The sequence below is a fragment of the Brachionichthys hirsutus genome, unplaced genomic scaffold (genome assembly GCF_040956055.1).
Source record: "Brachionichthys hirsutus isolate HB-005 unplaced genomic scaffold, CSIRO-AGI_Bhir_v1 contig_762, whole genome shotgun sequence".
Lineage (NCBI taxonomy): Eukaryota > Metazoa > Chordata > Actinopteri > Lophiiformes > Brachionichthyidae > Brachionichthys > Brachionichthys hirsutus.
In genome coordinates this window covers 279,314-292,477 of record NW_027180352.1, presented here as the reverse complement: position 1 = coordinate 292,477, position 13,164 = coordinate 279,314, and the positions used below count along the sequence as shown (strand labels likewise).

The window sequence follows — 13,164 nt, the reverse complement described above, 5'->3', positions numbered from 1 at the left end:
GTATTGCTCGTGGGGGGGATCCAGAGTTGCGATGGGGACAGTGTTACAGTAAGGAGATCTCCAAGGAGGAGGAGCGTCAGTCGTCTCCTCTGAACTTCAGGCCGAGCCTTGTGTTTGCCGACAGGTTGGTTGCACAGTGAGATCAGACTGGGTGACCTGAGGGCAAGGAACCTTTGGTTCAGATGTTCCTCAGGGGCTTTCCATTTTTCACAGGAAGGATCCAGGCCTTAAGAGCAACATTTTAAGTTTGCATTTTCTGGTGCCTTCCTTGCACCGGCTCTGCCCATCTTGCCCAAAGCCCATCATCGGGGGGGGGGGGGGGGGGTGGCCGTTTCTACCCTACTCTTGGCTTGGCATCCTGTATGAGTTCCATTTCTGGGGCTTAGCCTACTCAGTCCTCTTTGGACTCCACAGGAATCCGTACTCCCTCGGGGAGGTCAGAGAGGCGGAGACTAATTCCGGAGGAAACGTTGCACCAGAATGGCAGCATCTAGTGGACTGACAGGCTGTGCGTCGTGGCCCAGACGTCTTACAGGTGGGATGCTGCCAAACTGGCGCTTGGTGAGAAAGCTCTTGGCCTCGTGAATAGTGTTCTTCTCTTCGGCCAGCAGCAGCTGCTGGCGCATGTAGTTCTCAAACTCATACTGCGAGGACTCTTCTATCACCTTGGCCTAACGGAGGAAAATGCATTCTGTTCAACGCAGTGCATTGTTTGAGCTGACCAAAAAATATATTGTTAAGCATGTCAGAAATTGTTTTTTAGCTTTATTTCAGGTAGTTTTGATTTTTCCAACTCCGTATTCTGACAGGTGGGCGCATATTTCCCTAATAATTTACCTCTTGTAGATGTTCTGGGTGATTGACCTGATCATCAATATCCGGTACCACCTGTAGAGGTCCACTCAACGATGAAACGGACTGCCTGGGAGTGGGAAAAACAACCACGATATTGATCTTTGAACTTTTGTGGAATTATTGCATGTAATTCAGCAGAATCTCCAGCAGGTGGAGCAACTACCATGAGGCAATGATGACGCTGAGGGACTCCAGAACTTCTCCTGCAGTCAGCCTCTGCTGCGGGTCCAACACCAGCAGCTTTCGGATAAGGCACACTGTGTTATCAGACACACGACCGTCCCTGGGAGGAAACGGAGGAGGAACGAAAGGCATCGTTGCTGTTTTCTTTTTTTTTTTAACCCCACGGAAGACGTGGCAACGTCACGCACACATAAAGCCACGATTGAAACATGACACAACATTTTCTTAAAGCTTGGATGGAAAATGGAAAATGCAATCAAAAAATCTAAATCCAGCCTGAAGTGTGAAAAAATGTCAGAAGTTTATTTTAAAGTGAAGAAAATTAACCAGATAATCAGTAACTTTAATGCCGTGTTGAAAGATTCCCCGGCAGAATAAAAAGACAACAAACAGAGCTGCGACTGATGCCGGATCAGTCCAGATTCCCTTTCTTTGAATACATCTCCTCTAAATGTCACATGCCCCGGGAAGAGCACTCACTCTGGGATGGAGTACTCGGCAGCCTTGATTTTGCGGAAGAGCTCTTGAGGTATGCTGTCGTAAAAGGGGAACTGGCCGTACAGCATGGTGAACAGGACGACGCCAACAGCCCACATGTCACTGGGTTTACCACGGTATGGCCGACCTGAGGACAGGATAAAGGATCGGTGAGACCAATGAATGTGCCCTTAAAAAAAAAAAACAGAACTCAATCAAACAAGCCATGAAGGTTGAAATCAACACTTATTTAGTGGCGCAATGACAGTTTCTGCCTCGAGTGACTCGGCGGTGATCAATCCCTCAGCATCGAGCCATCAGGTCTAATGATTAACAAGATGAGCAAACGCAAACACTCATCGTACGTTGAATAAGCTGGAGCCGGTGAGGATGGCACAGAGTATGACCACACGCTACAGCCAGGCAGGCGGTAGCAGCAGGCAATTATGCTAAAGCCTGTGACACACACACACACACACTCACACAAAGACACACACACTCGCACAGGACGGGGGTAGATGGGAGTAGTTTCCCTGTAGTGAGTCATCACTGCGTGAGTCACTGAAGCTCTGTTTAATTGTGTGCCTGTCACGATACGCTGATATACACGCCCGGGTTTTATCTACAGTTCGAATGGAACGAGAGGAACTATCCCCGCATGAAGAATGCCCCGGATGGCGCTCTGAATGTTAGAACCGGTGGGACTTTGGGCTTGAGCTCCGACTTGATCAGTTCGCAGCACTCTTTGCATTTGCTTTGTCATCCGAGCATTTTGAAGGACGCTGCTTTTGATTTTTTTCCTCTCCAGACAAAAAGGAAATGCGCCACGCAAAGAGAAAAGCTGCTTCCTCTGCAGACATGTCACGAGAAAATGCAACATTACCGTGACTACGCAAAGCAAAGACAGAAAAGAAAAGCTTTTTGTCAGTCCGAGGTCTTTCCTGTTGCCTAACAACCGGAAAATCAAATGCAAAGTCGACTGACGTCACGCAACGCTGTTTAAGAGAATCTCAGGATCCCATCTGATCAACAGAAAGTTACTCGCTCACTTTGTGTGCAGCACAGCTTAAAGCAGACAGTAGCAACGCGGCATCTTCACACCTGTGGACACGATCAGTCGATGCAACCACGAGCGTGGCTGCTGCAAGGGTTCAGAATCACCCGGTTTATGTCACTTCCATTAAAAATAAACTTAACGACCGTCACAAAGGAGCTTTTCAGCTTAACAACGTGTTCTCGCTCCACCCCAGCTACTTAGAGACGGAGAAGCCTCTTGGATTAAAGGTGAATCATCTTCCGACTTTACATAAGGAGTCCAGGAGCTTCAGATTCAAACCGAGGATTGCGCTTCACCACTGAGTCTGTCTGCACAGCGTCTCGTTTGTTGCACACATTAACCTTTAAAGACAAACACTAACCGCTTATAACATCGGGGCTGATGTAGGCCGGACTTCCTCTCTGGTCTTTCAGTAGGTCATCCTCGCTCACCAGGTGTCTTCCGAGGCAGAAATTGGTGATGGTGATTCGGTGAGTTCTGTAAGCAAGAAAAAACACCTGATCATTTTTTTGTTAATACATCGATTTGAATCAGCCATTAATTCAGAATGAAATAAGGACTAACATATTCTCCAGGGCAACTTGATCCATGACAAATATGGACGAGCAAATTAATAGTCAAACATTGTTCGTACTCCGTACTCATAACAAATTCAGAATGTACTACGCTTAAAGCATGAAGTAAACATCAGCTGACGATGATAGAACTTGCTAAGATGCCTTGTTTTAATAATTGCATGCTTCGTGTGCCTTCCAAATACAGTAGCATCTGAAGAGGGCCAGACGCCAAACAGATGCCGATCCAGCCCTGCTAGAAGATAAGCTTGCATCTTCCCGTCTTACTTCCTGCACTTCAGAGCCCTATTTGTCATGACGGCGTCTGCAGTGCGGTACGGACCACCCTGCATTGGAGGCCTACTGTAAATCATTCTCTTTTGGGTGACATGCTTCCTTCAGTCTCCTCCCTGTGTACTTGTACCTTCAGGGTAAGATTTATGTAAACTCTACTCCGCTATGGAAAGTCAGTTTCAACCTACCTACATCAAGAAGACAACTCGAGATACAGAAACACCAAAGAGTCTGAAATGTTCACTACCGTTTCTGCCATTTGGTTTCGTGGCCACTATAATATCTCAAGTCATTGAATTCCATTGAAATGAGTCATAAAGCTGAAATCTGAGTGAAAACGAGCCATATTTAAGCCGAGGGACTCTTCTGTATGATCCATGCTCTTATAAGAGAGGAGGAAGAAATGTGAAACATATGACAGACATACGAGTCGATCTGTGGCTTAGGATAATTGTCTCAATGACTAAGCCTGAGCATGCACAGTGATGGGCTGCCACATGAATATATAAAGCTCATGAGCATTTCAAACATTAACTCGAATGTGCAACTTAGACGGCACGCACACAAGTACCCACGGTGATAAACGGCGGCCCGAGTCCTCTTTGGATCACGCACCTCGCCCACATCCGCTTTCTAAAAAGGCCCGAGGTCAACAGCTTCCCCTTCTCGGTCTCACTTTCACACCCTGCTCAGTCACGCACAATCACTGCTCCCGTCACACCGTCTGAAGCTAAATTCCTGTCGAAAAAATAGATTTGCGTTCAAGCGCTCAAATCTATTCATGCGACCCAACCTTTATATAAAAGGTCTGGTGTCGGCACAAAGATGAGCGAGAGCAACAGAGAAGCAAGGCATCGAGGACTCTCGACATAAAAGCTTCTGTTCTAGAAGAGTTTGGGTTTTTTTGCCTGCGTGCATTGAGATAAATGAAATTGCATATTTGCCTCATGAGGCAAGGGTCCCAAAGAATCAAAGGGAGACCACCGCATCGCTGCTTCCTTGTCATGTGACCCTTGGGTATCTCAGGAAATCAGTAGCCCAAACAGCTCCTCTGACTTCTCTTCCTTTCTTGCAGCAGTTTGCCATAAATATACGAGTTGATGAGAAACAAACAAACAAAGTTATCGAGCCAAATACAGTTCCATCTTTCAAAAATAACATCGTTATAAAAAAATATTTCATGTCTAATTACAGTAGAAAATATCAAACTGCAAACCCCTAAATCAGTCAGACAAGGTGACGAACACCAGGGAGAGCACATCATGCGTGACCGGTGAGGAAAACGAGTCCATCAGAAGAAATAAAACTGAAATAAAAATATGAAAATGCACCCCAGTCGATGCCGCTCTGACACGCTTCATCAATGACCCCGCAGGCTGATTTATGACATCCTGCTTTCATAACCGCTCTGCAAGAGGAAATCACATCATTCATTGCATAAACTGCTGCGCTTGTCGAGGCCATCGGGGCATTTCCCAGAGTCACTACAAGAAGTAGGAGATGAGGAGGTTCTGGGTTTGTTCTGCGACTAAATGGGTTGTGCCCCGCCCAAACTGACTGTACATTGATACTCATCGGGGTGGAGTGACAGAGAAAACACTCAGGCCAGCAGAGAATGGTGAATGTGATGACGTGAACAAAACATACAATGAAAGCGGAAAAGAGAACAAACAAAGTGGCAGGTAAATAAATGATGACTACGACTCTGTGTGTGTGTGTGTCAGTGGTGTGAGTCAGCTCTGAGCTACAGAGCCTTTGGCCAATCTCTCCTTCGTCTCCAGCTGGGACAGCGCGTTGTTCCCCTCATCTTGCTCCTGACCCCACCACCCTCCTTTCCTGGCTGAAACACTCTCCCGTTTCATCATCACCGCCACCGCCAGAGGCCAGGGGGCTCTGAAGACAGCAACGTGACATCTCAAAGCACCGACTCATGCGTGTCGCATGTTAGGCACGAGAAGTGACTGGCTACAGCGCGAGACATCTCCAAACGCTAGCATGCTCCATATTTGGATGCGAGCGAGCGTAGGAACAGCGTGTGTGTGTACCGGTATTACTCATGTCCTTACAAATAAACACTGGCTTTGTGGAATGATGATCTCTGAGTCTCCAGGAATACAGTCTGCGTGCATTTTACCATCATTATGTCAAAATGTCACTGAATAACCTAAACTTGGACAAACTGGTATTAAAAAGTGCTTTACTCAACACACAGACACTGGCTGACCCAGCATCAAGAATATGCCCCCCCCAAAAAATAAAAAAATAAAAATAAAATGCTGGCTGCTGGGGCCTCTCAGACATGTCACCTGACAGAATTGGGCTAAAAATGGCTGTCCCAGTAACATTACAGGTTACTGGCCTGCTAACGGATCAACAGAAATATTGACAGTCTTCTTACCGTTTGTTCAGCACCATGTTTCCTAGCTTGAGGTCTCTGTGTACAATGTTTTTCTGTATGCAATAAAGAAAGAGAAAGAATATTGGTTACATTCTGCATAGGGAATCGCAGATATTAGAACCAACAGCTTGTTTTTGAGAGTGCGGGAGATTAAATTATTTAACAGAGAATATTTCTCCAAAGGCTTTGTACTATTTCATCCATCTTTATTGATTAAAAACAGAATTGTGCGAGGATAAAGCTCATAAATGTTTCTTGGTGTCGTCCACACAACGCCGCCTGAACTCACCTTATGAAGGGCCTCCACCACACGCACTACGTCATAGAAGATGACGATGGCTTCGCGCTCGCTCAGTCGCTTCTCCTTTATGACGTAATGCTGGAGGTTTATCAGATCTGCCGTCTTGACGTTGAAATCATGAGCACACAGGCAGTCCAGCACGAGACAGATCCGCTTCTTCATCTTGCGGATTTTATTTGCCTCCATGTCCTCCACTATCTCGTAGGCTCGGTCCTGGGGAATGCAAAACGAGAGGCGTAAGCAGAGACGGGGGGAAGCTCTGAAAAACGCGGGTTTGACAATAAGAATTTCAAAAAGTTATTTCCAGCTTCGTGGTTTCATACTTTGGAGTGGCTCTAGTTGCATCTGCAAAATAAAAGGGTATTTAATCAATAGGAAGTGGTTTGCCACAGACCACATATCTGAAGATATAAAAGAGAAATTAAGGACAGAAATGAGTGGATGACTGACTCAGAGCCATCTTTAGCAACCACTCGATGCTTGTTCAGATCTCTTCATGCAATTTCTGTTAAATGACCATCTTATTTACAAAATTACTAAGTAAAATGGGGAGAAGGAGTGCGGGTAACTTAAAGTTCTGCTTAGCATTCGTCTTCTACCGACGACTACAATAGTGAAGAATTACTGAGGTCTCAAATTTCAATCAATTTGTAGGGACGGTGATGTGAATGACGTACATTTATTCCACTAAAATATTAACGTCAAAGAATAGACTTGTCCTCCGTGTTATAACTGTGACGCCTATGGTGAGCCGATGTCGCCAGAGGGTGATCACCGTTTAGAGTTGTTGATCTATTTTAGAAGCACTTTCCACAGCATCTAATGGCTAGAAATGTAATCATCCATTAATTCATCCAAGTGAATGGATCCCTGCATCATACAAGCTGATCACCGGGACTCATTCAGCTTAGAAGGATGTAGATTCACGTAGGGTGGAGGACAACACTCACAGTCCTGCATGTAGCCAGTGTGAATAATGACACAACTCCCTCCACACGGCATCATGGAGGATGAATAACGTGCTCCCGTCCTAGTTAGGATAGTCGCACTTCTTATTGATTTTTGTATCAGGTTGTCATTTTATTTTAGTTTATTTTTTTCCCGGTGCAGTCTGCACCTCTGAAAGCTTACATTACCAACCGATTCTCTCACAGCGGAGATGCGCTATAATAATCTAATCAATACCGTGGGCCGAGACAAAATGGAGCACATGGCTCGCCGCTGCTATTCTGAGAACGCCGGCAGCGATGAAGAGAGGATGCGAAAGAGAAACAGAAGACGGAGAGAGAGAAAGAATATGGAACAATAATAAAGTTAAAGGAGGAAGCAGACAAGACAAGTGAGGGAGGGGCTCTTTGTGAATGGATGCGGCCGTGACTGGAAAATGACTGCAGATAATATCGGTACTCCGACTTCTTTCAAAATGACCTTGACAGAGCAAAAACAAACAGCTTGATGGACAAATGTTACTTGCCGAGAAAACGCCGCACCTTTTAAAAAAAATAAACTGTTCTGCCATTTAATATGATTTAATGGCCAAATATTATCAGATGTCAGTCTACCTGAAAGAGGCCATGATGGTGGACCACCCCATCCTGGTTGTGCAGCAGAGAAAGCAGGGAGTACTCCGTGTGCAGCAACATCTTCCCCTGCCTCTGCTCCTGAGTTTCCCCTGTCGAATCCACTTTCTCCTCGAGCGTCAAGATCTGCCGTCAACATCAGAGGTCACCACACAATAGCTCACACAGGATCAGACGGCAGGAGAACGCATGAACCGTTCGGTAAATCTGCAGTCCCCACACTAAGCGCTTTGAATGAGTGAGGACTCCCAAGTTACGGTTGGTAAGCAGTTCAGAAATACCATGTGTGCAGTGACGGTGATATAACAGGGCTGCAGCTTTAACAGCGTCTCAAATACTGATGTGGAGTAAACACGCCGTGCAGACAGCGAGGCGCTACAGTCGTAAGGAGAAGGTCGCGCAAAGGGTCTCGGGGTTATAAGTCTGCATTCCAGGTGGAGCACCCCCTTCCTTCACCCCTCGCCCTCCTGGCTCCACAGCCTCCTTACAAAGCAGACGCTGGATAGCCCCAATAAACACAATGTTGTGGTGATGCCGTTTGCATTCAAATGAAACGGTGTGCCATAAAATTAATGGCGAAAAGGGTTGGCCAAAAGGTCAGGTGTCTACAGCGACATTACAGCTTCTTAATGAATCCTGTACACAACTCACAATCTTTGCAAGAATGAAAAAGAGAGGAAAAAAAAAACATTCCATACTTCAGCACACTTACTTTGAGCTGATAGAAGTCATCGGTGCCGTCCTTTCTGGCCAGACACTGCACTATGCTGGGTACCGGTGAGTTGCCCAGGCGAGGCCCTGCAAGGATAAGACAGGGAACAGCTGCATGACCAAAAGGCAGCCCGCATACCTACGGAGTGTGTGCTCTCACTACAACCCATCGAAGGCAGTGTGCGCACTAAACCCCTTTACACTCTTAGCGCAATGTTTTCTCTGGCGCCCTACATTGCAAACAGCAGAGGGGTTGTATGGTAGAAAGCGTAAGGGTTTGGGGACTACGGGAGACATGTGCATTTTTCAGGGGGTAGGAAATAGCCTTGCTCCAAGGTGCACGCAGTCCTGTCTTGCCGTGTCATGGGGATCAGCAAAATTCCTCACATTCTTTTCACAGGCCGACACACAGAAGCACCAAAAGGCTCTCACCTTTCCATCCAAACAGTTTTCACACACAATACGCACGCAAGGCCATACATGTTCCTAATAATTGCACATTAGACACGATATTGGTCAGACGCATCTCTCCGCTGTGACTGTTTTCCCTGCTTCGTTAGCCTGTGCAAACGCCGCCAGCTTCCTTACCGAGGATAAAGGGCCCGGCTCTCTTGGCGTTATTGCCAGATATCCCAGGACACTGCAGTTTGCTCGCCCTGCCTGAAGTCTCTCCAGCCCCCCTCTCTGATGAGCGCCGCTTGGACATACTGGAGCTTTACAGGAGGAAAAGAATATGCGATTAGTGTGCAGGATAAAGATAACCAAGTTCAAGAGTGTGGTCATGCATGTGACAGAAAAGACACTAAAGGATTGGCATAAATAGCATCGGGAATCTGTAACCGAACAACAGTTTTATAGATAGGAAGGAAGACCGTACCGATAGCTCAATAATTAGCTGTCTGATACCTGATTGGGAGTATACAGATTAGCGAACAGCAGTGGAAGGAGGTAAACTTCTGGTCAGCTCCTCCCTGTCTATTTTAAATTCCCCTCCCACACATTTACCAACACCTCAGTGTAAATGTGAGGCCATTACAGCTCGACTACTGGCGTCAAGGATGACACCCAAGATTCAATCTCTGGCCATGCATGTGTGCCACAAACATCAATTTAAATGGAAACGCTTAAATGTAAATAAAAAACAATTACACGATGTTCTTTTATTTTTGCCTCAGCACTCTGCCAAACATGCATCTTCTTGCAGCAGTAGATATTAAAGTCTTTCCATTCTTAATCTGCTTTTATCTTTAAAATCTCTAGTTTATCTGCAGAAATCTTCCCCTGAAAGGACCTGCGTGTTCAAACAGAGTGGAAACAAAAGGAGACACCAACAAGAAGAACAAGTGACACAGTGTGACACATCATCATTACAAAAACCACTTCAAATTCTGCAGCAGATCTACCCCCCAGAATTTATAGAGTAAGAGGTGTGCTCTGTTTACTGATACCGAGTTCCAATGTGATGAAACCCCATCCGTTTCCTGTAACAGGGAAGTAGTGCCTTGAATCGAGAGGGATGACTCACCCTGCTGTCATCCTGAGTTTCCATTGAACAGAATATACTTAAGTCTCTGTGATGACAACAATAAGAGAATGAAATGCACCCCAAACCTCTAACATGTGCTCAGTCTCAAGAAAATGCATCTGTAAAAGGGTCTAAAACAACAGCAGCGCAAAGTGACAAGGGAATAAGATGCATTTAAAAAAAATGTCAGTGACTGATTGCAGTGGAATGCATACTTCAGCCAGCTACACAAGAGGTGATTCAGACTAGCAAAATTATATGGAGAGGCAAGCAACAACAAAACCTTAGAATAAGACGGTTGTGGAAGAAACTGAAGACATTTTTATTAAGAAAAAAAGGACGTGCCGGCACAATCCCAGTGACATCAAATCTTGCTGACATAAGCCATAAAAGCATAACCTATTGGCCTAAGTGGCTGGCAGTATCGACAATGTAAATGATGCTCTCGGTGTGAATGAATAATAAATACATTTGAAGTTGTTGGCTAAGTGCTAGCAATGCTGCTAGACTGAATACATTAAACAGACGGTAAAAAAACCAACAGGCTTTTCATTTGGAGCTGAATCCACACATTTTAAAGATTTCTATGATTTTGCCTTTTATGCATCGCTTTCCTCTACAGCCACATTGTTAAACACATAAAATGGCTGTCTCAAAGGACACCGATTCTTACTGTTAATGTAGACAGACCATCCATAACCATAAATCAAGATTAAATGTGTGAGAAACAGTTATGGGATGCACACCTTGGAGATCATACAACGCATGTGTGAAATGTTACCGAACACCGTCTGGTGGGTGGGCTTTGAGATGAGGACTGAACATACGTCCCAAAACACTTGCAAAGTACAGTTCAAGAAGCCCTCTTTGGTGGAGGCATTAATAAAATAAATAGAAAACATACCGTACTCACGCATGCATCGTGAACTAACAATATAAACTGACTCTTCGACACAAGCTACAATATAAGACACAGCAAATTACCCCGAGGCTATTCATCTACCTCCTAAACACCAGCTGTAGTGCTGCGGAGCCAGCTCCTGACACACGGAAAAAGCAAAGGTCACTGCAACCAACTAATGCACACGGACCTAAATGACATCAGCGCGATGACAGCATGCTGATATCCTTTACTGACGCTGCTGCGCCTCACTGCACAGCCAGTGATCTAGCAAGAAAGACTACCTCTGACTGTACCACAGAGAGGACAGGAACAGATACAGCCTCTGATTCATGTCACACGAAAAGAAAAGAGAGAGAGAGACACGCTGCCGGAGCCCAGGAGAAATGTGGGCTCCTTAAATAGTATCAGAACAACCACGTAGGTGTCTTCAGATACACCCACTGAGACTCCATGACCATTTGTTTTTTTACTTTGCAAAGACATTCTAATTGCAAAATTAAGCAGGTTAGATAGCAGGATGAAGTTAACATAACGACACTTGTGCAGGAAGTTGACGTAGAAGTAAATCACAAACTCTGCAGTGATCTTGAAGAAACACACACAGAAGAAGATGGCCAGGAACAACGTTAATCGAAGGTCACATGTTTAAATCGTGTGGATTTGTCAATCAATCGTGTCGATTCGTGCAAGCAGCATACAACTTGTAACTCATTATAAAACGACACAGATTACAGATAGACATCGCTCGCTTATTTGTCATTAGACGTCATTTCACGGCCGCAGAGCATAGACACGAACGAATCGCGCCAACCTCGAGTTGTAGAGTAAACCCCTGACGTTACGTCACGCAGACAAATCCCGAGTCGTCAGGTGTGAAATAATCCCACAATAACAGGTATTTGACCACCTTGATATGTTTCCAGTCACAGTCACATCTGCCTGAGGCAATGATTTACATCAATTCAGATGGACCGTATTATTTTTTTTTACGAGAAATCAAAGATCGCATACAAACTCAATACAACAGAACGGAATGGATTTTTATCCCTGCTAAAGACAATGATTCAGGCACACGCCGGCTACACAAAGGGGGTAACACAACATAACAGTCCGGCTTTAAGTGCATGCTGCACATAGCAGTTGCTGGCTGGCTCACGGGCACCGTTCACATTTAATGCTAATGTTACCCCGAGAGTAGTTCAGAATGATTGCTGCTGGGCGACAAGCGGGCAAGTTAGCTAACGCCAAGCCAGAGGATACAGGGCAGCCGGGAGGCCATTTAAACAAAGTAGGTAATATTACAGCTGGCTAGCCTTGCCAGGGAGCCAGAGAGCTAGATAGCAATGTAGTCGCTAACTCGCTTACCTCGAGCCGAAACCGCCGGGTAGAGTCTTCGTTGTCTGCTTACTACGTCGACATTTTTGGGGGGGTAATTGCTGTGGATAATCTCTTTAAACAAGAGAACCCGCCGAGGCGTCGGTTTTCAAGTTGTTTAGCCTCTGTTACCGAAATGAGCAATTGAGGAAAAGCCTCCGCTCTTCGCTGATTGCATCTTTCCACAGCGACAGCGCCACCTGACAACGGAAATGACGCACATGCTTGTTTGAGTGTCAGTTGCGCTCAACCAATGGGAAGAGCCGTCCGTTTTTCTGCTAGTAAATGGTTACGCGTCGAGGATGAAATTCCTTGCATAATTATAGTTGCACAATGGCACATATTACGTCATATTTGTCTGGAAGTGAAAAGTTTGATACGTAAAAATTAAGTCGTATTAAAAAAAACACAAAATTATAAATTATGCATATTTTTTGGACATAAATGACAAGCCTACAATTAAGAAAAAAATATATACGAAAACATAATTGCAAATGCTAGACTCTGAAAAATATTGTCATCCAACAAGAATGTTTAAAAAAAATGAATGAAGTCTTAGTTAGGCCATGAATTACAATATAATCATCAATACAAAATGTAATGAACTAATGTTCTAGTCCTGTATATCATAGTAAAAAAACCATCATAAAACAGACGTGCATATTTTGCAGTTTGCACTAGACTAGATGAGATTATTGCAATCGGGTACACTTAGCTAAATGATTGCTTCATATAAGACTGTACATCACAAATTCAGGTCTGTAAACCATCTGCTCAGGAAGCATAGTTTTGAATAACACTGACATGTATTAAAGCCCACCTCTGTTTCCAACTTGGACTCTGTGATTAATCTTACTTGCCACCCACAGCTACGAGTTTCAAACCAGTGGGCAGGTATGATAGACCCAGGGAGGCTGACTTCAATGACATAGGCTTATTTTAGATGCTGTA

General features: G+C 44.9%; 1 protein-coding gene across 1 annotated transcript; it reads right to left on the bottom strand.

The window, feature by feature from the left end:
* Positions 1-452: 452 nt before the first annotated feature.
* On the bottom strand, positions 453-12,339 carry LOC137913944 (serine/threonine-protein kinase 40). Its single transcript, XM_068757567.1, has 11 exons — positions 12,205-12,339; positions 8,999-9,123; positions 8,412-8,497; positions 7,682-7,825; positions 6,108-6,332; positions 5,819-5,871; positions 2,934-3,049; positions 1,519-1,663; positions 1,019-1,138; positions 838-922; positions 453-671 (listed from the first exon to the last, which is right to left on the bottom strand). The coding sequence occupies exons 2-11, from the start codon at positions 9,114-9,116 to the stop codon at positions 453-455; spliced, it is 1,311 nt and encodes a 436-aa protein (XP_068613668.1). The 5' UTR covers positions 9,117-9,123; positions 12,205-12,339.
* Between the last annotated feature and the right edge of the window lie 825 nt (positions 12,340-13,164).